General features: G+C 35.5%; 1 protein-coding gene across 11 annotated transcripts in view; it reads right to left on the bottom strand.

The window, feature by feature from the left end:
- Nucleotides 1-22,710, bottom strand: part of SHANK2 (SH3 and multiple ankyrin repeat domains 2) — a 344,725-nt gene that overhangs the window by 186,184 nt on the left and 135,831 nt on the right. For all 11 annotated transcript variants that reach the window (XM_021402182.1, XM_021402180.1, XM_021402178.1 and 8 more), the window contains one exon: nucleotides 11,554-11,667. In XM_021402182.1, coding sequence (XP_021257857.1) covers nucleotides 11,554-11,667 — 114 coding nt within the window. The remainder of the gene's footprint in view (nucleotides 1-11,553; nucleotides 11,668-22,710) is intronic.

Below are 22,710 nucleotides of genomic sequence, written 5' to 3' on the forward strand. Positions count from 1 at the left end.
CTCATTGCATGGAATCTTTTTAAGTACATTTTCCCACTGCCAAGATTCTCTAAGCTCTATCTGTTTCTCAATGTTGCTGGTATCTTACTGGATTGTTTTTGTGAATCCATTTTGATTTTGACCATGCCTATTTTTCATAAAACCTATGAGCATTCACAGCACACCCTGAAGCATCAATACTTTCAATCTTTCATTATAATCCTGTGGCAAATAATTCTACTCTTGTTACCTAACTTTAGCTTTCCATCTCCTGCAGTGTATTATTTCACAGAAATATATCTAACAGCATACAAATACTTCTCTCAACTAATATGATCCAACATTTTAACTATTCAGACAAAATTGAATATTATAACTTCCACAGGTTTCTTATTAACCTTTACTCCACAAATTGATTTTTTTTTTAGTAGAAGGAATTTTCAGATAAATGAGACAAAGATACATTAGATTTAATTTCCTTAAAGTACTAATTTGTCATAAAGATAATTAAATATAATTCCTTATATTATTGCCAGGAGAGCAGCCAAAATACATAGCTATCTTAAATGTCTTTCTGGATATCATTAAACTAGTGCTTGGAATGTACGTAACACCTATAAACATGAATTAAAGACAATAGCTTCCTGTGACTTTCTATATTAGTTGAATTTTTGGCCACAAAAAAAGCCCCAAAACAGTACACTGAAGTTCTGTTTGAAAATCAAAATTATCTTGACTTTATGGCTATTTTTGATATTTTTGAAAGTAATTCATTCCTTAAGTTGTTTAGAAATTGCTGTCTTTAAACACTTCTGCAGTATTTGATTCTTCAAGAGGCAATCACAGTAGCTTCATCAGACAGCAGCAATTAACAAATGCCCTTTGTCTAAACCCTACTTTTCCCATACCTAGACAGGGCCTGAATTGAGGGTTAAGAGTGTCTGTGGACATCTTCCACTTCAAATCAGTAAGCCAACCCAAAATACCAAACTCCATTCTGAACGCAAGCAAGCTCAATTACCATTTAAACTTCAATACATTTTGTGGGTGCAGAATTAGACACATTTACTCCGGTTTGTTTATTTTAACCAAGCACAAATTACCTGTCCCTAGTTTGAAAAATAAGGCTATCAGTATCAGTATGATACTCTTTCACTTAGCTAGATAAACACACTTTGGGGTATTGATTGCCTGAGTAAGCACAGCATGTTTCAAAGCTCAACCCTTAAAACCACTGCCAGAGAAAATCTGCTGCAGCTGTACTGACTGGTGCCTTCAGGCTCTACCAGACAGAATATGGACAGTGGCTGATACCTTAGAAAATCCATTTGTGAGATGTCAGACAGATACAGAAAGCAACAGAAATGGATGGAAAGGAGATGGTGTGAGGACCCCAGCAAAACAGTTTCTTTCTGCAAGGTCCAGCCATATCCAGGGCCACCTGAGAGACCGGACAGGTTCTTCCCTAGAGGTGATCCAGCCCAAGAAAGAAGTTCCAGAGAAAATGATCTCCTGTAGAAGAATTAAAAACCTTATTTTGCCAGTTTGGCTAATAGCTCACAAGGAAAGGTGGGACCCTAGATTTTCCAATTGATATCAGTATTTCTTTTGGTACTGATTGGGCAATAAAATTAACACAGCTTTCTGGCAAAAGAAAGCCTACACTTACATGGTTTTCACTACAGAATAAAAGTTGAAAGTGGTACATAATGTAATAAATGATGGCGTTTTTGCTGTAGTTAGGTTGTTTTTTTTTTTTTTTTTTGCAGTGAATCAACATAATGTGCTTGTTTTCATTCTGCATATACTGTGATCAGTTAGTGCCATCAATAAGTACATTATCAAATCATTTTCTCCCCATCAGATACTCACAGATCTATTTGCAAGCTGGAAAAAGCCCTTTTCCCCTCTTTTGCTGCAGGCACGTATGAAAGCAAATAGCAGTGACATAATTTAAGATCAGAATATGTATTACCTACCAGCTGCTGCTATTTAGGGATCATTTTCTTGATCACATCCAGCATTGCCATTACTATAAGTAGATGCTCTATCATTTTCCTTAAATTAATATGTATTTGATCTTAGATAACTGGAGAGTGTTTCAAAGAGTTTTCATGCTCTCTTGTCAAGCCTTTAATCTGAACCATTAAGAATAAGATGGGGAAAAAAACCCAAATGTGTCATTTAGTACCAGAGAAAACAGAAGAAAACGATAATTTATCAACACTTTGAGAATATGCATAGATCTACGATTTGCCCTGCTTTATGTCAGCCATTTCTAGTAGATGGTTTTAAAAAGAAAGTGTTAGCTTATACCAAATAAAATGAGTTAAATGAAAAATGACCCTTTATTTAATTCCAGTACATGCACAGAATGATTTTGACAGAAGTTATATTCTCAGATAAATACTGTTTGCATAGGTGCATCAGAGAATCCTTATTAAGGTGGATTTCAGAAAAAAAAAACAACACATACAGAATGAAAAAAAGCTAAAAACCTACTCCTACTATAATTTAAGATATTTGTAAAAAGAGCAAAGGCCACATATATTTGATCATAGGATCACAAGATATTAACAAGTAAACTAATCAAGAAGAAATGTGCTATTACTATGGGGAAGAGAATATCAAAATACATATTCTTAATAAAACATGAAATGTTCTGAAATTCCAGAAAGTGAAAGCAATGGATTTTGCCTACCAGCAATGGAGATAGGCCAAATGACCGATTAAAACCCAAATAACGTGACCCCAAACTCTGATGGTTTGAAAAAAATACATTAGCGTGTGTAGTTTTCACAAGAACAGTGAAGAATCAAACATGAACTATTATTTCTGGATTGCTAGTGCACTGCATAACAGTGCTTCTCAAATACTGCCACAGGCTGAAGCATCCTGTCTTAAACCAATAATTGGGCTTAAATTCCTGAGAAGTTTGGCTCACTTTATAAGTCATTCATTTTATAACTTTATCTTTTCCCCACTTCTTAAGTAATTTTTAACACTGGAAATTTCTAGCATCTATATATGCTCATAGGCTTTGAAAGTTACTTCTTCATGTTAGATGGATTGAACAGAACATGTGAAGGCAACAGTGGAAGTAAAAGGAAGATACTATAACAGTAACTGTTTTCTTTTTGAGACATTCCTCTCAGTTGCCACCTTTTAATCCTTTTTAGTTAGATGGACACAGTGGAAAAAATGAAGGAGGAATCAGAAAAGGAAAAAAATCTGTACTTGCGTGTCCAATTTCACACATAAGCAATCCTAGATGCATTTGGAATGTTGAGTTTCGTAGCATCTAAGTTTAATTTTCTTTTGCTGTGCAATTTAATTTTAGCCTATTTCAATGCTTTAGGGAGTTGTGTTGCTCCTTTTCAACTGATCAGAGTTATTCCTAAGTGGCTCTTAGTAAGGATGAAAATCAGAGTGAAAAGGATGAAGTGCACGTCAGCTAAGGAGACAAGACAGTAAAATATTATGTATTAAAAATTACTTACTCAGAGATAAAGATGAAGACAGGCTTAGCACTAGACCTAGGCTTTTGCTTTATGCTGTTCTCAGAAACTGAATAGATTATGGAATGCTTTATTTTACTCTTTCTTGAAACGAAACTCAGAGAGTTTTAGCAGAAGAAAGCCACTATAATTTGAGGAAGACGAGCCAACTAGTGAAATCAGTTGGTAGACTCAGTCTTCCAAAGGACAGATCTACTTCTTATAATGCTACTATTATAGTAAGAATTTCCTATTATATTTTGGTAAGAAGAGCATTGACTGGAAGGTCAAGATACCCTTAGGTCAGAGAGAATACACATCACCAGGCTGTGTGGGAAGCACAGAACTCCATCCTATAGCTTGTGTGTAGACCAAAACAGCTCTTGAGTTACCTCCGCTTCCAAATTAGCATTATTATTGAGTGATGATTCATTTAGAAGTCTTTTCCCAAACTGCTGTTTATCTTTACTGAGAACACAAATGCTTTGCTCAGCAAAGCGAAAGTACAGAAACTTGCTGAGGTTCATTCTTTAAATTTCAAGTACTCAAGACAAAAACTAGAGTTGATTTGCATCCTCAGCTACATAGAGTTATCAGAACTGGCTGAATACTACTGCACCAAGTTCCTGTGTCAGCTGGGGTTTGTGGAAAGCACCTTAGATCTAGTTATTCACATTGACTTTTTTCATTCCAGTAGAGAGTATTTTTTCCCATAGTTTGATGGCAGGGAATGCAGGTTATACAGAAATACAGTGTGAAGCACTATCTTTTTCAGATAGGAATTTCTGTGGGTGATTGCTGTGCTATGTCTTGTCATTTATTTAAATTTTTTAAAATTATAAATTTGGACATGGGAAACATATTTCATAGAAGAAAGTCACTTATCAAAAGCTGAAACTTTTCCAGAACCATGAGAGCCACATGGTTTGTTGCACAAAATACAGAAGTAGGGCAGAAAAGTGTATTTCAGAGGTCAGAGCTTTGGGCAGTATTCTTCAAAGCAGTGGGACTTAAATGAATACTGTTTGACCTGTTAGTTTGAGCTCTGGGTACCAGGTTTTGATAGCTGGACAACATTCCTCAAATCTGCAGGGGTAAGCTTGCAGAAGCACATCTGTTCAACCGCAAGCCACGTTCAGGACTCATGTCTGGAACAAGGATATAGCATTAATCTCCTGAGCTTTTCACTCATTTTCAAATGGCTGAATTTGTATCCACACCATACCTTTTTTTTGTTTTTGTTTTTTTTTGCTTTTTACAAGCTTACTTACATGTGTGGCAATCTTATGCTTAAATTTTTTTACTTGGTTTACATGGTCAGCCAATGCCCTTGCTACTGTAAGAACATACTTTCAATCTATCAGACTTCTCAGCTGTTTACACAACTGTCATTAGAAGGCTTGTGATGCAAGACTTGTGACTTTAATTTTCTCGTACTCATCCTCCTCACAAAGAGTTAAACAGGAAATGTTTGAAATTAACTAAAGGCAATGCAAGAATATAAGATATTTCATTTATTTTTAGAACTTCAATAGCCTAAATATGTCCGGACACAATCCAGGCTACAGCTTTCACTCTGACTTGTAACCATCCACCCTTTTTAACTCTTACTGGGTCCCTGGCACAACTTCCCCTTATGCCAACCGTTCCCCTCCCAAACAGTACCCAGATGTATTTCAGTGGACAAAAAATGTTAGCAGCTGTTCTGGAAGGCAGCATAGAAAAAGAGACCTTAATCCAGGAGGCAAAAGGAAGAAAACTTTCAGGTATAATTTGTGCCAAGCTACTTGTTCATAGAGGACAGAACAGCCACTAGCCATATGTACAGATGTAGCTCCTCAATGCACAACAAGGAAACATCCCTTTTTCTAAGAAGGCAAATGCATTTTCTAGCAGCCTGTCTGGCTACACTGTCTGGGAAGGTGTTGTACTAATTAAAAAAGGGGTGGTGGAAATGGGGAACAAACCTGTTTTTACTGAATGCCCATATTGTTAAATACTGAGAATGTGTAATAAAGTAAATTCTGTATCTCACTATTAGCAGTCTGTGTAGCAAAGTATTCCTTTTATTAATACAACTTTAACCTGTTTGGTAGCTTCTGAAATCCAGAGGGAATGCTGGATAAGGCAAACTACAGTTTCTGCTTATAGCATCTGTGTATGATTACATGGGTAAAAAAAAAAAACAGGTGTGGGAGATGTTCTATTACTGGAAAATCTATTGTATTTTCACATTGCTGGGATCTCAGGAGCAAGCTGTACTGAATGTTTAGGTACAGACATTTGAGAGTAAGCCCACCTTAGATACTAGGTAGCATCTGCTCTGAGCATCAGTGACACTAGAGGTCAGCACGGGAGCATCTACATTAGCATTTTAGCTTGGGCCAGGAACATGCTTTGAAGTGCCCTACGCTGCTAAAGCCTGCAAGACTGAGAAGGCTCAGAGTTTGCAAATTTGAAGATTCTTTTAGAAGGAAACTAAATGAAAGATGCCACTAGCGGCTGTTTGAGCCACATGCCCAAAACAGACCTAGTCTGAAATAAGCACCCAGGGCTCCTGTGTTATGAATGCGGGGTTTACTCTTCGGATTTGATTTCTTCCTGCTGAAGTAGATAGTCACTGATTTTATCTATATCAGAAGTGGAAGCAAAGCACTACTTTGTCAGGTGAGAAATCCCACTCCAGATTCCATTATATGTAGACACAAGCAAAGAGAATAATGTAAAATACAACTTCTCAAAAATAAAACTATTCAAATAAGCAGAAATACTGTAAATTTGAAAACATGGATGATGGCTGGTACTCACTCCAGAACATTTCACCAAGTGTCCAAAAATCACCAGCTAAAAAGATGTCTACAAGGTTCTAACAGAATCTATTATTACAATATTACAATATTAAATATTACAATAAGACTATTGTAAACAAAGCAAAAACCTGGATCTCATTTAATAGAGCAGCTTAAAAAAAAAAGAAATGGATAGAAAAAAGAGAAGTTGAGCAATAAGAGTATAAGTTTGAAATAAAGGATCGTTGACAGTCTGAGGGAAAAAGCAAAAGGGAATTTAGATAAGCTTGTGTATTAAATTGAATGTAAACATAAATTTAAAAATATGAATTTTAAAAAGACAAAGTTTGAGAAATAAAGTGAGCTTGCTAGGAAATCAACTACTATTTGAAGTACAGAGATTTTATGTCACATCTTCCCCTCATTCTCTGAATTAGACATGCTACAACTACTTATAACGTGTACCCTAAGGCCACAGGATAGAAAAATGCATGGAGGTTGCTGCTGAGTGAAAAATAACCCAAAAGATGATATGAAAGGTAAGCAAGGAATGCAGGGAAAGGTACACTGAGGAAGTCAAGAAATGAAAGAGAATTGCTAAAGCGAGAATTACTAAAAGACATGCTGAGTCTGCCTACATTTTGACATCATCTGTAAAATCTCAGTTCTTCAGGCAAATCAGTAGGGAGAGAACACAGTAGGAAGGAACAATACACACTAAAGAGAATGTAATTAAAGATTACTTCTAGCTTAAAAACTAAATAATACTTCACCTCAGCTACAAGCAATCAGGTAATCTATATATGAGCACTGAAGGACATGGAGTATAAAATCACAAATCCAACAGAAAGCATTGTATTTTGTATTAAAAATGCATTTTGTATTAAATCTGTGAAGACAGACTGATGGAAGAAAAGCAAATGAAACTACCTATACTTATGGTATTCTTCTATTGGTGGGGCAGCTGATTTTAAGGACAACTTATTCTTTTGTATTTCATTTCCTGTTGGAAAGTATCAGGAATTCTTGCTATTTTAAGAATGAAAATGAATTTTAAGAGGAAAATAAACTGGTAAGAGGGAAGGCCTTGCTTTTCGTTTTATCTACATCATGCAGTGTGTTCTCAGTGGATGCAAACTATTGGTGCCAGAGATCCAGGATGACTTGTGATGCTGTGAGCTGCATTACTTAGCTAATAAATCCTATTAAGATGTCTATTAACACAAGGTAGAGTCTCATATTTACATAAATGTCAGTTAACTTGGATTTCATACATATCAAGCTTTTCCTGCAGAACGCTATTCTAATCTACCCAGAACACTTTGGCACACATGCAAACAGTCTATTTTTATAGACTCATAGTATGGCTTGGGTTGGAGTGGACCTTACAGCCCACCCAATCCCAGCCCCCTGCCATGGGCAGGGCTGCCCCCCCCCCACCAGATGGGGCTGCCCCAGGCCCCACTCAGCCTGACCTTGAGCACCTCCAGGGATGGGGCACCCACAGCTCCTCTGGGCAGCTGTGCCAGGGCCTCACTGCCCTTTGAGTGAAGAATTTCTCCCTAACAACTAACTTAATTTTCCCCTTTTATTTTAAAGTCATTATCCCATTATCTCATTCATATATTCAGGAATGAAAAAAATTAACATCAGAATTTGTTCATTCCTGAATAACAGAGGAAAACTGTAAATGCAGAAAGAAATATGTAAGATTTGTATTCTGTGTTTGTGCTGGAAGAAAAAAAAGTTGTTGTACCGATCTCACTTGAAGGAATACTTTTGACTCTAACAAAGATTCTGAAAAATGTTAAAATCTGACTACTGAAACTACACTGTTTAAAACAAGATGGCATGAAGGTTTTATAAGTTTTCTGAAATGAGCAAAGGACTACAGCAGGCCGCTGATAATGATTTTGTCATTATTCATTTTTCATTGGTTCTTGAAATACTAAGGAAACTTTATAAGACTGAAAGAAAACAGATCTTGTGCCAGTATTATAAAGGGTAAATAAGACAACCTGGATAATTAAAATCCCATAAGCCTGGCATCGGTCCTAGGAAAATAATGGAATATTTCCTACAAGTCTCAATTAATGAAGAATTAAAGAAGCGGTATAGAATTAATGCAAGTCAGTATGACTTTTTTTTTGGAAAACAGAACTTGCCAGGCTGGCATGGTATCTTTGAAGAGATCACAGGGAGCAGCTGCCATTCTGTGCTGCCTACATCCAAAGAAGAGTCTGGATGGCAATGAAATTCCCTGAAAATTGAACTTGTCTTTGAAGTGAGATTATACATCAGCATGTCATGACACACCTGCCCGCCAGTTTTACTGGGCATGTAGTGTTTAATTGTGGTTTGTTTTTTCCAAGAACTATTTCTCTTTCTTTCATTATTGGCTTGCAAATGGCAAGATACAATTAAACACAATTATTCAAACTTGATAGCAAAGGGAAGTTGTTTGAAGAAATGTTCCTAAATCTCATTTATAGCAAAAAACTATTGCTTTGGTCTTGGTCTGAAAAGAGCTGAGTTTGAGATTCATTTCCTACACATTATGATGTTCTACTTACTAAATCATTATCATAAGAACTTCTGCTTCTTTGCGAAGTCCAAGATGCAAATTCTTGCAACTTCCACAAGTTTATGATGTTTCTCAGCTGATGTTCTTTCAGCAATCCCAGCAGACCTAATTTAATTTCTAATCTTTTCACCATGCTTAACACATTTTTCTAAATTATTTTGCATTTGTACTCAGAGGGAGTACTGGCTGATTTTTGCTTATAAAGCTCTCTCCTTTCATTCCCATTGTTGCCTATGCAAAAGGAATGAAGCTAACTGCATAGAGCAATTCAGTGATCAGCTGCTTTCAGTCCATACCATATTTCAATAACAATATGGCATATATTGTGGATTTGGCATATTTCACGCTCATAGCACAGAGAAGCATGTACTTCACCTGTGACTTCTGAGGGCAGTGCAGAAAGCCATTTTTTTCCAGACAGCTCAGTAAAATAATATGAGTGCACAAGTTCAAAGTACAGAAAATGTGCCCATTTGTATTTAATCATATTTTCTTCTTTTTTGGCAAAAAGGCATATTAGATTTAAGAATTTCAGCAATGTTAAAACTTTAAGTAAATTGAAGAACAATCAGAAACACAGTAGGTACAAATGACAATAAATGCTCTGGTGTTTTACCAAACACATGGTATAAGATTTCAAAATTTCATGTGAGAAAATATTAAGATGTTTCTGTTGACATTCTTTCAGAACTTCTAGACTTAGTAATGTTTTTGCTCTTTTCACAACAATTTTTTTCTTAATTTTCATTTCCTTTGATTGATCAAAGCACTATTTCCTTTTCATATATAATATTAAAACAATCTTGTGATATATTGAATTTACTTTCTACACTGTTTCTTGAAAAGACCTTTAAGGATCTGTGACAAAAAAAAAAAAATTGATTACTTTCTTTTTACAAAACCACTGCATATGCCTGAAGAAGATGTAGAACTGCTTTCGTGTTTTAGAACTTCACATAATCTCCCTCCCTAGAATTTTCTTCAGATTTGGATACAAAAGCATAGCTCAAATATAATGCAGAGTTGCCAAGACAGAGCCAAGAAAGGTGTTTATGACAACTTTCTTATACAGTCTATATCTTTCTGAAGTCTTTCAACCAAATGGCTGCAAGTTGTTACTGACAGACCTTCAGAACTGTTCGTGTGCGACTCTTCAGCAGATTATGTTCCACACTGACTGAATTTATTCCCCTTCCATAATGTTTCTGAAAAATGTTTTACACTGGAATTCCGATTTGTTATTCTCTTTGTCTTATCCAATATTTGAGAATAAACTTCACTGCTCCTAGATTCATCATTTCCAGCCACAGTCTTTCCTCTGTTTAATATACCTCCACATCTTAAATTCTTATTTCTTATTAAGCCCTTTGAGGAGCTACACAACTATTCTCTCATTATTCTACACGCTGAATTTGTTCTCTGTAAATATTAGATTTGGGTTTTCGTTTTTCTATTTTTTTTTATTCCTCAAAAGGGAAATGGAAGAGGAAGTATAACCTTTCCACATAGTGCTTGGTTATCTTAGAGCAGTGTCTCTGATGCTTCATTCCTTCATTCTTAAAGTTTTTGTATTATAAAAGCAACCTTTTCACCTCCTTTTCTGCTCATCCTTTAAAATCTATTTCATTTTACCTCAGCTTCCATTATAAGCAAGGAAATTAAAATAATTATAAAATCTTACAAACATCTCCAGATTCTTACTACTCTGGAATTACTCCATCCAGTGTATTCGATTCTGTTCCATTCCATCCAGCTTATACATACATAGTGCACATGCAAGAAGTAGAAGAAGTATGCCTGTGCAGTTTACAAAGGCACACATAAAATAATAATGTTCATGAATGAATAATACTATGCATAAATTTTAGGGTATTTTCTGTGCAATGCCAGGAAGTTCTTAGTCAATACATCAGAGAACCAAAACACATCAATAGCTAATTTAAAACTGCCCACATTTGTAGAGAACATTAATTATATTCTCAGAGCTCTTTTATAATGAGCTTTTAATTAGAGAGTATGTCCTCCTATCGTAATTCTTAAAAGGAGAGAAATTATGAGATGCTAGGTAATTCTTAAAATAGCAAGCTTCAATGTTCATATCTTTCTTTTATTTTACTTGAAATGTAAAGACTGCTTGCCTAAAGTCATTATTGGTTTACTTACGGCAGTTGAAGCGTAGGATAATGGAGAATTCTATTTCATTTTTTATCAGGAAGGATGTACATGGGCCATCCCACTAACAGATGTCTCCTCTAAAATTTAGTAAAAGGTCAACAGAGGAAACATTACCTCTATGAACAAGAGCTTAATACATTTTATGACTGCCTCAGACTGCGAGATGACCGATCGATTTTCCTTCCATTATTTGTCTAATTAGTCATTCTCCCATACTGTAAGAAAATAAAACACAGCATACCGCTATATAAAATTTCTGAATGCAGCTCTATGTAAGAGCTTTCACAGTACTTCACAGCATCATCACTCATGAGAAAGACTGTTTGCTTGGATAGTATCCAGTAAAATCTTATCAATAAACCTATCTTTATTTTCTTTAATTCAGAAGCTCAGCTTTATTTAATTCTCCAATTTCTAATATTGCACAAACACACGGCTATATAACACATTACCATCTAGGCTGCCTCTGCTTGTCCAGATACATCACATTTGTCATTGTTAGAATTCAACAAGAACTTAAACTGATTACCTGGTTTGCTTTCATTTGGTTTACACTGAACTTCTTCAACACATTCTGCAGGAAACCATCCAATATGTCCCCGGGTGCTGCCTTCCCAGAATCCACCTTCTCCAATACTTAAAACTAAATATGGAGAAACATAGGAAGCATTAGACTTTTTTCTCTTCTGATGTAAAAACTAACATTGTTTAAACAACTTTTCAATAATAATTAAATATCATGATCCTAAGAGCATGCACTGTCCAATAACTTAAATTCTAGTACTCCAAAAGTGACCACAGAGTAAACTTTAAATGTAACTCCCTAATTAGCCTTTGAAACCCCTGCCCAAAACTATTTTTGTCAGAAGTTTTCTTGGCCTTTACATAATCCGTTCCATTTTCAGTTTTTGCATTGCCGTTTTAGTCAAGGATAAATGCATGGTCATATTAACACAAAAAATGTGTCTTGCCTGTTCAAATTAAGTTGAAGTGATGAATGCACTGTAAAACTGAATCCACATTGAAACTGGGTTTTCATATATATGGAGAGAGAGAGAGAGAGAGACATCTCATATCTTTTTGAACTTCCTAAGGAAATATGCCATTTTATTTAGTGGGTAGCTCCAGAGATGTGTAATATAGGTCAAGTAATACGATTTAATAGTTTGAGTATGCAGCAGCAAATACTTGAACATCCCATAGGTGCAGTACACAATGTACACGCCTTTTGAAACATTTCAATGACCTTTCTCAGCAGAAGATAATAAAAATAGGGACAGAATAAGTTTCTGGAAAAAAAAGCTTTAGTTCTAGCTATCAAGGATTGTAATAATTGCAAAATAATAATGCATATTTCTACTTGTAAGCAACTGGAGGTGTATTACTATCACCGTATTAATAATATACACTGAAAGAACATAAATGTTCTACTGAAAATATACTATCCATTATTTTAATAGAATACATATGATATAATAGACTAATAAAAACATGGGTAGCTCTTCAAAATAGGTTGACTAGGAATGTAGCTCAGTCATACAACACAGGTCTTCAGAGTTCATCTGTACTAAACACAATGTTCAGTGTGGAGGTCCCTGAGCTACCAAAAGTATTAAAAATGGAGGCAGAGCTCCATTAACAGTGTGCTTGCTAAGCCTGCCAAGCTGACTGGCCCTGCTGAAAATCAAGGCTAATTAGCCCAAGCTCATTTCTTTGCTAACGTATGCGTACGGTTTTCAGGACCTAGAATAAGTTCTCTACAGAGTATTGCAGTATGGCAGGGATACTGACTTGCTCAGAGCCATTTTTACGATCTCCAGTGTGAGCACTCTTTGTTCTGTTAAAACATGTCTTATCAGGCTTTAAAATTGTAGTCCCAGAGCCTGACTGCAATTGAATTCTGTATCAGTGGAACTGCTGTGACTCAATGGCTTTGAATTTGAACTTGATTTGCACTACTATAGACTCAGATGAAAATCAAATCCATGCTAGGAAAAAAAAAAAGAAGTGCGTCCTGAGAATACTAAAAGAACAGTAAGAAGCCTGGCCTGACAAATCAGGATCTGTAAAAACAGTATTTGAAATTAAATGTTTACCTCATTTGTCATTGATGCAATCCTAAGATATTTGTGGTGTTGCTTATGAAGTGTGGGTGATAATTAACAGGAATATTTGACAGAAAAATATTTTTAAATGTGTCAATTTTTAGTTTTTTAATGTAGCATATTCCGTTGCACAGATTCCATGAACTGCTTATTTACAAATCACTTTCAATGAAAGTATATTTTAAACCCAATAAAACATCCATTAAAGCAAAATGTTCCACCTGGGTGGTTTCAAAAATGCTGTTTATCAAGCACTTCTCAGAGTTCACGTATATGAGGAAACCTACACCTGCTTAGAAAGTTAGAGGCTAAGGGGGGAGAGCACTGACCTTGGAAAACACTAACTATTCCGCAGTAAGAATGAAGCCAAATAAAATTTTTTAGCATGACTTTTGTTTTAGTTACTTAAGACCTATTGCTGCTTTTTGGATGAGACAATTCCAGTTGTTCTTGAAAAGTTTGATTTTATGTAGTAATAAACACAATCTGATTATTCAGTGTTACCAAAAAAAAAAAAAAAAAAAAAAAAAAAAAGCCTGTTCATTCATCCAATATATACTCGGTATTCATCAACATTCAATATATTTTTAACAATGTATCCTCTGGTCACATAAGAATAGAGTGTACTTCTCACATATGAGATAAGCAAATAGGAAAACATAATTAATAACACACATATAGATATTATAACTATTGTAGCACCCTATTGTACACTGATTTAGCTTCAAATAACAAATGTGATTCAAAGCTTCCATTCAGCTGAAACTGCAAAATGTGACAGTAATGGATTCCTGCTGAGGAAAATTCAGAACTGAATCTCAGTCCTGATTTCACAAACTGGCAAGATAAGGAGAACAACAACTACTTAGTAATTAAGAAAGTCTTCTCTAACTCACTATTTTATTACTCTGTCAGAAATGTTCCAAATTACATTGATATTTCAATCTCCAAAAAGCACTTCCACTGAGACAAAAATTGGGATTGTCACACCTGTAATTTCATGACTTTACAGTAGTAGCAGCTGATAAAACATCTAAGTCAAGATGAGAAAAAGAATGTGTTTTACAAGTCATCTGTGAATGCAAGGCAAAAAGTGGTCACTAGAAAGCAAAAGCTTTCCCATAATTGCATGGATTGTTAAATATCAGCAACTACAAACAGCAAGATGGAAGCAAATGTCCTCAGACCTGCCTAAAGACATAACACCTATGGAAAAGAGGTAGAAGAGAAAATGAGGTACTGCTAGAATGCAGCCAGCCTTCACCATTCTTGTTTGTTTAGAGATTAAATCTACAAATAAAATAATTATTATTATTATTATTAAGGAATACAGCATTATGGATGCCAAGAAGGAGAATACCCAAAGGAACTGCAAGAGGCAAATGTGGAGAAGCCAGGTATGCAGTTGTACTGAGACAAGACGAGACAAATTATGGGTGAGATGGAGAAGAATCACATACTGCCTAACACTAAAAATGTAGAAGTTGAGATAAAGATGTGAGTTCTGCACTACCAAAAAAAATTGAAATAATCTTTTCAATAAATTTCAGGCGGTGTCATTAATATGAAATTCTGCAGCAGGAGTCAAAAATAAAATAATTTTTGTATCTATAAAACTGGCAACACTTCATGTATTCCAGTGTAGATATCTGGGAACTTAAAGGATAAATAAAAATATATATATATATATAAACTTTTGAAACTATTAATACTTTTTTAGAATGAGGGCTTAATCTCTGTCTTTTCTTTCTCACAACAGTGCTTAAGAGATATGCTGTAATAGATAATTTGGTACCAGCAAGAGACTTTCTAGTCAACATTTTCCCTTCTGAAGGACATAACAATGGTAAATCAAAGGATAACTTTCCAAAAATTAATAATTAGGCTTTACCATTTCAAGTAATTTTTTTTCCTTTTGCTTTTTGTAAAAACAAAAGATGTAAGAGCAGGCCGGAGTCTCTTTACACACAATATAAATTACAAAAAAGAATGTGATGTTCTAAGAATAAAATTAAGGCTCTAGTAACATTATGAATTCTGGTACGTCTTTTCTCAACAAAACTGTAGTTTAAAACAAGAATTATATTTAATTACATGAACAAAAGTGCAAACTGAAATTGGACAAAGACCAAGCAGTTGAATAACATGAAAATATGCATAAGCAAATCCTATCAGGATCTTATATTTTAATGTCATTTAAGTATTATACCTAATACCAGCCACATTCTGCTTTGCCAAAGTCCAAAAAATGGCAAAGAACTTACATACAGTACCAATCTGTCATAGGATATTTTAACTCTAGTAACTTCTCTAAGTTTATTAACAATATAACATGCTCATCTTAAACTAAATTACTCAACATACAATCAAAAATTCACATAAATTTAAACATAAAAAAATTTTTCTTCTAATACATTATAGCTCCCTTCATTATGCTATTGTCCTATAATAGGGTGTAAGAACATTTTTCCAACAACTGATAATGCAAACAATTTCTGAAATTCTTATAATACTGAAGATTCAATTAAAGAATTATTCTAGTTATCCTTTTTGCAAAAAATTTAATGGAAATTACAGCCAAATACAGGCCACTGTCTGTAGATCTTACAGAGTACATGAGAAACTGTTCTGTAATATCTACACCAATTTTTGGTGCTAGTATAAAATACACTTTAATGAGAAAACAAATACTTATCTGGAGAGGGAATTATGGATCTTCTTGAAAAAAGAACATTTCTACAACTGAGAGAGAAAAGGAAGTGATCACAATAGCAACAGAGAGGAAAATGAAGTTGAAAACAAGCTGAAAAATCTAGCAACAGAACTAGCCTATGCTGATGTAAGAGCCATCAGAGCTAAAAGTAAATATGTTTGCTAATGATGAGCAGCTGAAGATCTCAATACTTGCAGTGAGAGGAGGAATTAAGAACACTCTCTAGAACTTGTAGTAGAAAGCAGAAAATTTTGGAATTTCCTCCTTCATCTGGAAGGGACAATGACAGTGCCGCTTCCATTCAAACTGCAGTGTGACCATGTCATTTACCTTTATATCATTGTTCAGTTATTGCTAAAGAGTTTTATTTACCTAATGAAATATAAAAGGTTTTCATCTGAATTGTAGATAGCACAGTTTGGTGCAAATTTGAGCTATAAACAATTTATCTCCTGGATTTTTTTTTAATTAAACTATATATTTTTTAATTTTCTGAACAGCAGAGAATTATTTCTCCCAGAAATATCTAATTTAGTCTTTTCTCTTTTAGAAGTATGAGTTGTTTGATGTAAATTTGCAGAATTATTTGCCCTTTGGAAGGACAGCTTCCGAATGACAAATAACTGATACAAGAGTAGATGTTTCATTGAAAAAAAAGTTTTGCTTAAAAAATACCTTTAAAAAGTTACAACTTAAAAATGTATTTTCTTAACCTTGCATTATAGGGGCAATTTCTTTCCTGTAAGTACATTTTAATATAAAAAAGTTAAATGTTTAAACTATGTTTTCATAGAAGTAAAGAGAAAAGTAAATTAAGTGACAGTCACCTTGCAGAGTGACAATTCTCTGCATATGAAGTGCATCCTCGCTTGTACTTTGCAAGCAAGATAATTGGAGGTCAGCACAAGTTACAACTTCTGCTTTCTCTACTTCTGAAAATCTGGTTTAGTTTAAATTACTCCATTTCTTTATGTATCCTTATTTGTTCCAGAGACATATCCTGCCTGCCCTCCCTATCATTAATGATGAACAGGATCTGTCTGTTCTGCCTTATGGGCAGACCATTTCTGGCTTTAAAATACATGATCAAGGGAGACTGACATATCTTGAGATGAGTGCAAAACTACTAGAAAGGAACTAATTGTCTATAGCACTGATAAAACCATGTTAAGGACCCCAGCATGCAAACAAGCCCCAGCTGCCACGTAGAAAATGTTCCTGTGCAGACCACGTACAATCTGGAAGGAAAGCCTTGTGTATCCGCAGTTAATGATTTTGCATGATTGACCTGAGCAGTCATATTCACCAGTAGCTCCACAGGCATTTCTTTTAGTGGAGAAGCAAATTCAGCAGTTCTTCCCCATCTCTGTCTGTGGAACTTCACAGAGAACTGAACTTAAGGAAGTAACATGGACAGAAGATATTCTACACTTTTAGATTTTACATGTAACTTCCAGTTTTGCCTCTAAAACCAATATGTGATCAACTGTGACTTCTAGGATTAATCTAATCAAATTTATGTAATCTATGTAACCTTTCTTGTTTATCTGAAAACCTACCTTACTGGCCTGTAATTCAACCATTTAAATTGTCTGATTTTTTTTTAACAGACTAACTGTTGAACTGATAACTTCAAGTCTCCTGGTTGTGTCCTACCTCCCCTACACCACTAGAGGATGGGAAGGGTGAGGAGCATTAGCTTAAAGTTTTGGCTGCACGTCAGCCACAGCCACCATGGCCACAGTCAATGTCAGGCTAAATCCTGACTCAGAGCAGCTTTTTTCCCTTTAACACCTGTACTTTGTTAACAAAGAAAGCAAGCAATGTTCAGGAAGAGGCCCTGGCTTGAGGTCTGGTTGAGAACAATGGATTATTAACAGAGCAATCATTCACTACGTCAAAGTCTACAAATGCAATAATCTGCCCTTAATCCTCTAAATCTGAGGAAAGAGAGCTCAACTGAAATGGAACTGAATGAGCTGTGCTGTTCCAGTCAAGATCTAGCACTGTACACTTTTTCTTCCTCTTTACCTTTGTGAACTACTTTCTATGAAGCTAATCTCTTTGCTGCTGTTCAGTGTGTCTTAGTTTGAGGAAAGGGCAATAGAGATGAAAACAGTGCACGAAACAATCCTCCTGTACTGATTTGAACATTGAACAAATTTAAATCAAGAAATGGAAAAATCTCTAGGTCTGTAACTTATATCACCATCTCTGTTGAGGAAGGTGTGGATAGAGCCAAGTTTGGCCTTCTCCAAAGAAATGCCCAAACTACAGGTGTGAGGAGTGCAAAGCAGAGAGAATGAATTTGAGAAGAGGATCCAAACCAACTTAGATCTGGAGACCATACTACTGTGTAAGACGACGCTAGTGCGCTCATATCCAATTCATAGCTCATCTCACTGGTATTGAATGTTTTGGGTCAGTTACTACTGAAGATGATGGGTATTTGAAGATGGTCTTACATCCTAGCCCCCTTCATGCACCCTCCTAAGCAAAGCAAGCACTCTTGCTTGAGCAGGAGCAAGGCCATGTGTTTGTCATATCACTATAATGTACCAGTTAGGTGCACAGTTCTGTCTCCTGTTCTTCAGGTACGAGCGACTGGAAGAAATGAATTAGGTTATTATCTGTGATGAGTCATAACTGTTTATGTTAGGAATTTAAATCAAACTGATCAAGTCAGGAGACAGTAAGAAAACTATAGAAACCAATGAATCTGAGCAAGATTAATTTCCCATTAATTTCATCCTTCATATTTTATAGTATAACAATCCTTATGCAAATCTTTTAGGTTAAATTCGGCTGCCTTGCTCTTTCACTCAAGGTACAAAATGCTGTTGAAGAAACAACACACATTTATGTAGCTCTTCCCTTTCCGGTATTTTATTTATTAATCTAACAAGTGCAAAAGCCCAGGAGAACAACTTTTCTTCTGCCCACAAACATTTTCTGCTGGCAATATTTTCAAGCACGGCAGGTGTTTAATAATGTTTCTTTTTCAAAATGACTTACAAGTAGATTTCACAAGAAATTAAAATGCTACTGATATATTTGGATTGCCCTACTGGCTGAGAGCACATTGAAGTAAAAGTAGTGTTGCAAGGGTCAGTATTTCCAATGCAGAGAACTGCTGACCTTCTGGTAGAACAGATGCTTGAGTCACCACTACAGCATAACTTCTGTTCCTCTAACACAAGAGAATGTGGCTGGGAACAGACTTTTGTTATGCTAAACTCCTCTCAGATGGACAGACTGCACCTGCACAGGAGGCATCTGACAAGATTCCCAAAAAAGTTTACATTGCAACACATTTGTGATACCAGAAAAACCTCCTCATTTTTCCAGATGATGAACACTAGAAAATTTCTTTAATCACATAACAGAGAAACCAAGCATTTTTCAGAACTGGCCCAGGTATTTGCCTTCCAGGTGAAACAGAAGAGGTGGTGATACCACAGAAAGCAATAAAAACAAAAGAGAGAAGCAAAAATTTAGAGTTGGAGGCCACCCATAAGGACACAGTAGACAGTACTCTGGGACCCAACAATTAGAAAGACTAGGAATCATGTGGCAAATGGATAAACTGTAATAAAAGCACACAATAACAGAAAGACAGGAAGAGCAAAACTGTGAGCAAGATGAGGCTTCAGAAGTTTTCAAAGTATCTAAATTAGGCAATGCTTTTTTCTTTCCTATCTGAAAGAGGTAATTCATGTCTATTTCAGATATGTTGTACTATAACATCATTTCTGAAAAAAAAACCTCTTTATTGTTTCGTTTCTAAGGGACCAGAGATTGTCCACTCCACACTGAGCTGTGACCAGAGGTAGCATCTTCTACTTTCACAACAAGGTATGCTAGTACAGGCTTGAATCACAGGTAACCTTCTCAGGGATGCAGAGATCCTTCTGTATTTTTTAGCCTTCATGATACAGAAAAGTACTCATCCTTCACGCACAAAGTGCTTAGAAGTATTGTCTTATCCATATCTGAGTTTTGTTATAAAAGATGCCACTTGATTTGCAGTTTAAGAATTAAATCTATCAATGCAAAAGATTATTAAAGTAAATTTTGCATGTACTTTACATTGTGTGTATGTCTGTTTAGACTGAATTAGATTTATTGCAATGGAATTCTAGGCCCATAGCAAAAGGCAAAAGAAACAAAATATGATAAAAATGTTTCAATGTGGAATGAAACTAGCTCTTCATTTATGTTTGAATGAAACCTGTATAAAGATACCAGGTTTATTTTTTACAACAGCCATAGCCCTTCTCTCATGAGTGGCAGACACACAAATGATGTCAGTGTGTATGACTAACAACTAAAAATAAAGCAGATATTTTTGTAGAGGCTATGTAATATTCTATTAATACAAGACCATTTTGTTTAGTTTACATTTTCCTTGGACCTTGCTCATTCATATCTTTTTCTGAATACTTTCCCTGTGCCATTGCCTGTGATCTATTATCACTCCTGCACTTTCAAAGGCTTTAAAAAGAAAAAAAATTCTGTCTCATCTTCACCTGATTAAAGAAGTTCTTATCAGGAGTTTAGGGATTCACTCACCTCCATGTCCTGTCTTACTGTACCAAGTTATAAAAGAAAACCCATAAAAATATTTCCCCATTTATCCCTCTCTCTAACATGTTGTTCTGGGTTATTACCTTGTGACATCTTTATAACGATCAGTCTCACAGGATACTATGATAAGAACAGTCAGACTGAACAGAGCCTGGAACCCCACGAGGAATTTCTGTACAAATCTGACACTCCCCTGGTAACCCGAAAAGCACCTAAGCATCAGGGTGAGCGCAGCTTTCAAGTTGGCATACGAGTGGAGTCAAGAGAAAGCTTTTTATTTTCTAAATGCGAGGCAACAGTGTTTTCAAACACCACACACAGTGAGTCTCTAAGCCTCAAACAGGCTGCTTTCTAACTATACAAAATGATCTTGAATAAATAGGTTATTATGTAACCTGTGCAAAATTTCAGTGCCGACTGGATCGTGGTCTTGCTAAGCAAGTTTCAGGGACAGAAGGACATAAGATATACCAGGTACTGAGTGGATCTTCTGATCATGAAGGAGGAATTGATAGCAGCACACAATAAATACTGAGAGATGTGAGTTTTAGTGCCTGTGCTTTCAGATGATGGAGATGAATTCTATCAATCTCTCCTGTTGGAACAACTTTTTTGGTTTCTTCTTTGCTCCAGTACAAATAATTACATTTTCACCTGAATAGAAATGCAAATTGTTGTTTAATTGAACGTGGATTTTTGTCAAATATGGTAAGTTTGAATCCTTCCTCCACACTGTTATCCAAGACCTTTTTAAAGCAACAATGTCATTTTAGTTGGCTTCTTCATCCTTTGCATGAACATGTTGTGTACATTCTGACATAGTTCTTGTGACACTTGAGGAACCGCTGACATGATAACAAGAAATAGGGTTTGATAGACTTCTGAAACTTTTTCCTTTGATGAGCAATTGGACTCTATGATATGGTGTTCTAGCCTTCTTGTGCAAACAGCCTAAAATGACACTCAGCAAGACTTCATCTTAAGTAGCAGAGGTATTGTTATTTTCTTTTTCCTATGTACATTTTTCTTTTTCCAAGCTTTCCTAAAAGCATTGACATGTATAAACATGTCACTAGACTTCGCTGCATTGAAGTTCTATAAAATGCTATAAAACAAGTGTGCCTGCAAATCCTAGATCTCTGCTAGCGTTTTACCTCAATGTGCAAATCATATATTTGAAGCTGAAGCATCCCTGTAGGGATGATTTGATGTTGGATAGGTATGCCTTGCTTTTTATAAAGGTAATAAATAATTTATAGTCAGTTTCAGTAAACATAGATTTTCCCCATTTTCTGTTTCAGCACTTTTACATGCTTTGGTTAGTGCCCCCACAATATCACTGGTCTTATGTTCTGATCATCCTATTATAAGAAATTCTGAAAATTGGACTAATTTCCCCCTGCATTGTTTTCCAGTTACTGTCACAGTAGCTTAGAACCAAGGACTCTTGAACTAATTTATTTAATTATTAAACTCTTCATTGAAATTTAAATCCCTTGTTTGTTGGATATTTTTGCATATAATTAGCCCAAATTTTTCGGTAAACAAGCAGCCTGGTAATGAACATCCTGCAGACTTAAGCATCCCAAGTAATGCGTTATACTGTTTCCACTTCTGTCAGGAAACACATTTTCTGCTTTGTCCTTCTCCAGAACTACCTGGAGTCTCTGGTGTTTTATTCTTGTGACTAGAATCTGTGGTCTATGTTGTTCTTAAATCCTCTACATCAGGAAATGTATTCTTATATCTTTAAATCCAGCAACCCAGTTGAACAAAGTCATGTAGGAATATAATGCTTCTCAAAGAGTAGATGTTGTTGCTCAGCCATTCATTCTTTATCTGTTGACAGCTACTAGGAACCTCACAAACACATCTGATGCAGAAAGCTATTTAGTACCACTCATCGCTTTCCAAATTTCATCTTTTGTAGGAACCAGCAATTCTCAAACCTCCTGAGATTACCCACAAGCAAAAACTTCTAGAATACGCGTAAGTTTCACTTTTTTGCTATCATTTTCTTTCAATTCACCAGCATGTAACTTTCTCTACTGTCTTTTTCCTGCATCTTTTCAGTGAGAACAAACTCCATGCAAGACCCCAGGCCTTCACATTTTCAGTATTCATATGTAAAAGTATGAAAATTACATTTACATTCAATTTGCTTTATGTTTTGCATGACAGTTACTCATAATGTAACTTAACCTTTCTCTAGGTTGTACCGGTTCTTTTGACACTTGAAGGCTTTTGTTAACTGATATTATGCATTACGTCTCTTGCATTT

This window comes from Numida meleagris, chromosome 6 (assembly GCF_002078875.1).
Source record: "Numida meleagris isolate 19003 breed g44 Domestic line chromosome 6, NumMel1.0, whole genome shotgun sequence".
Taxonomy (NCBI): Eukaryota; Metazoa; Chordata; class Aves; order Galliformes; family Numididae; genus Numida; species Numida meleagris.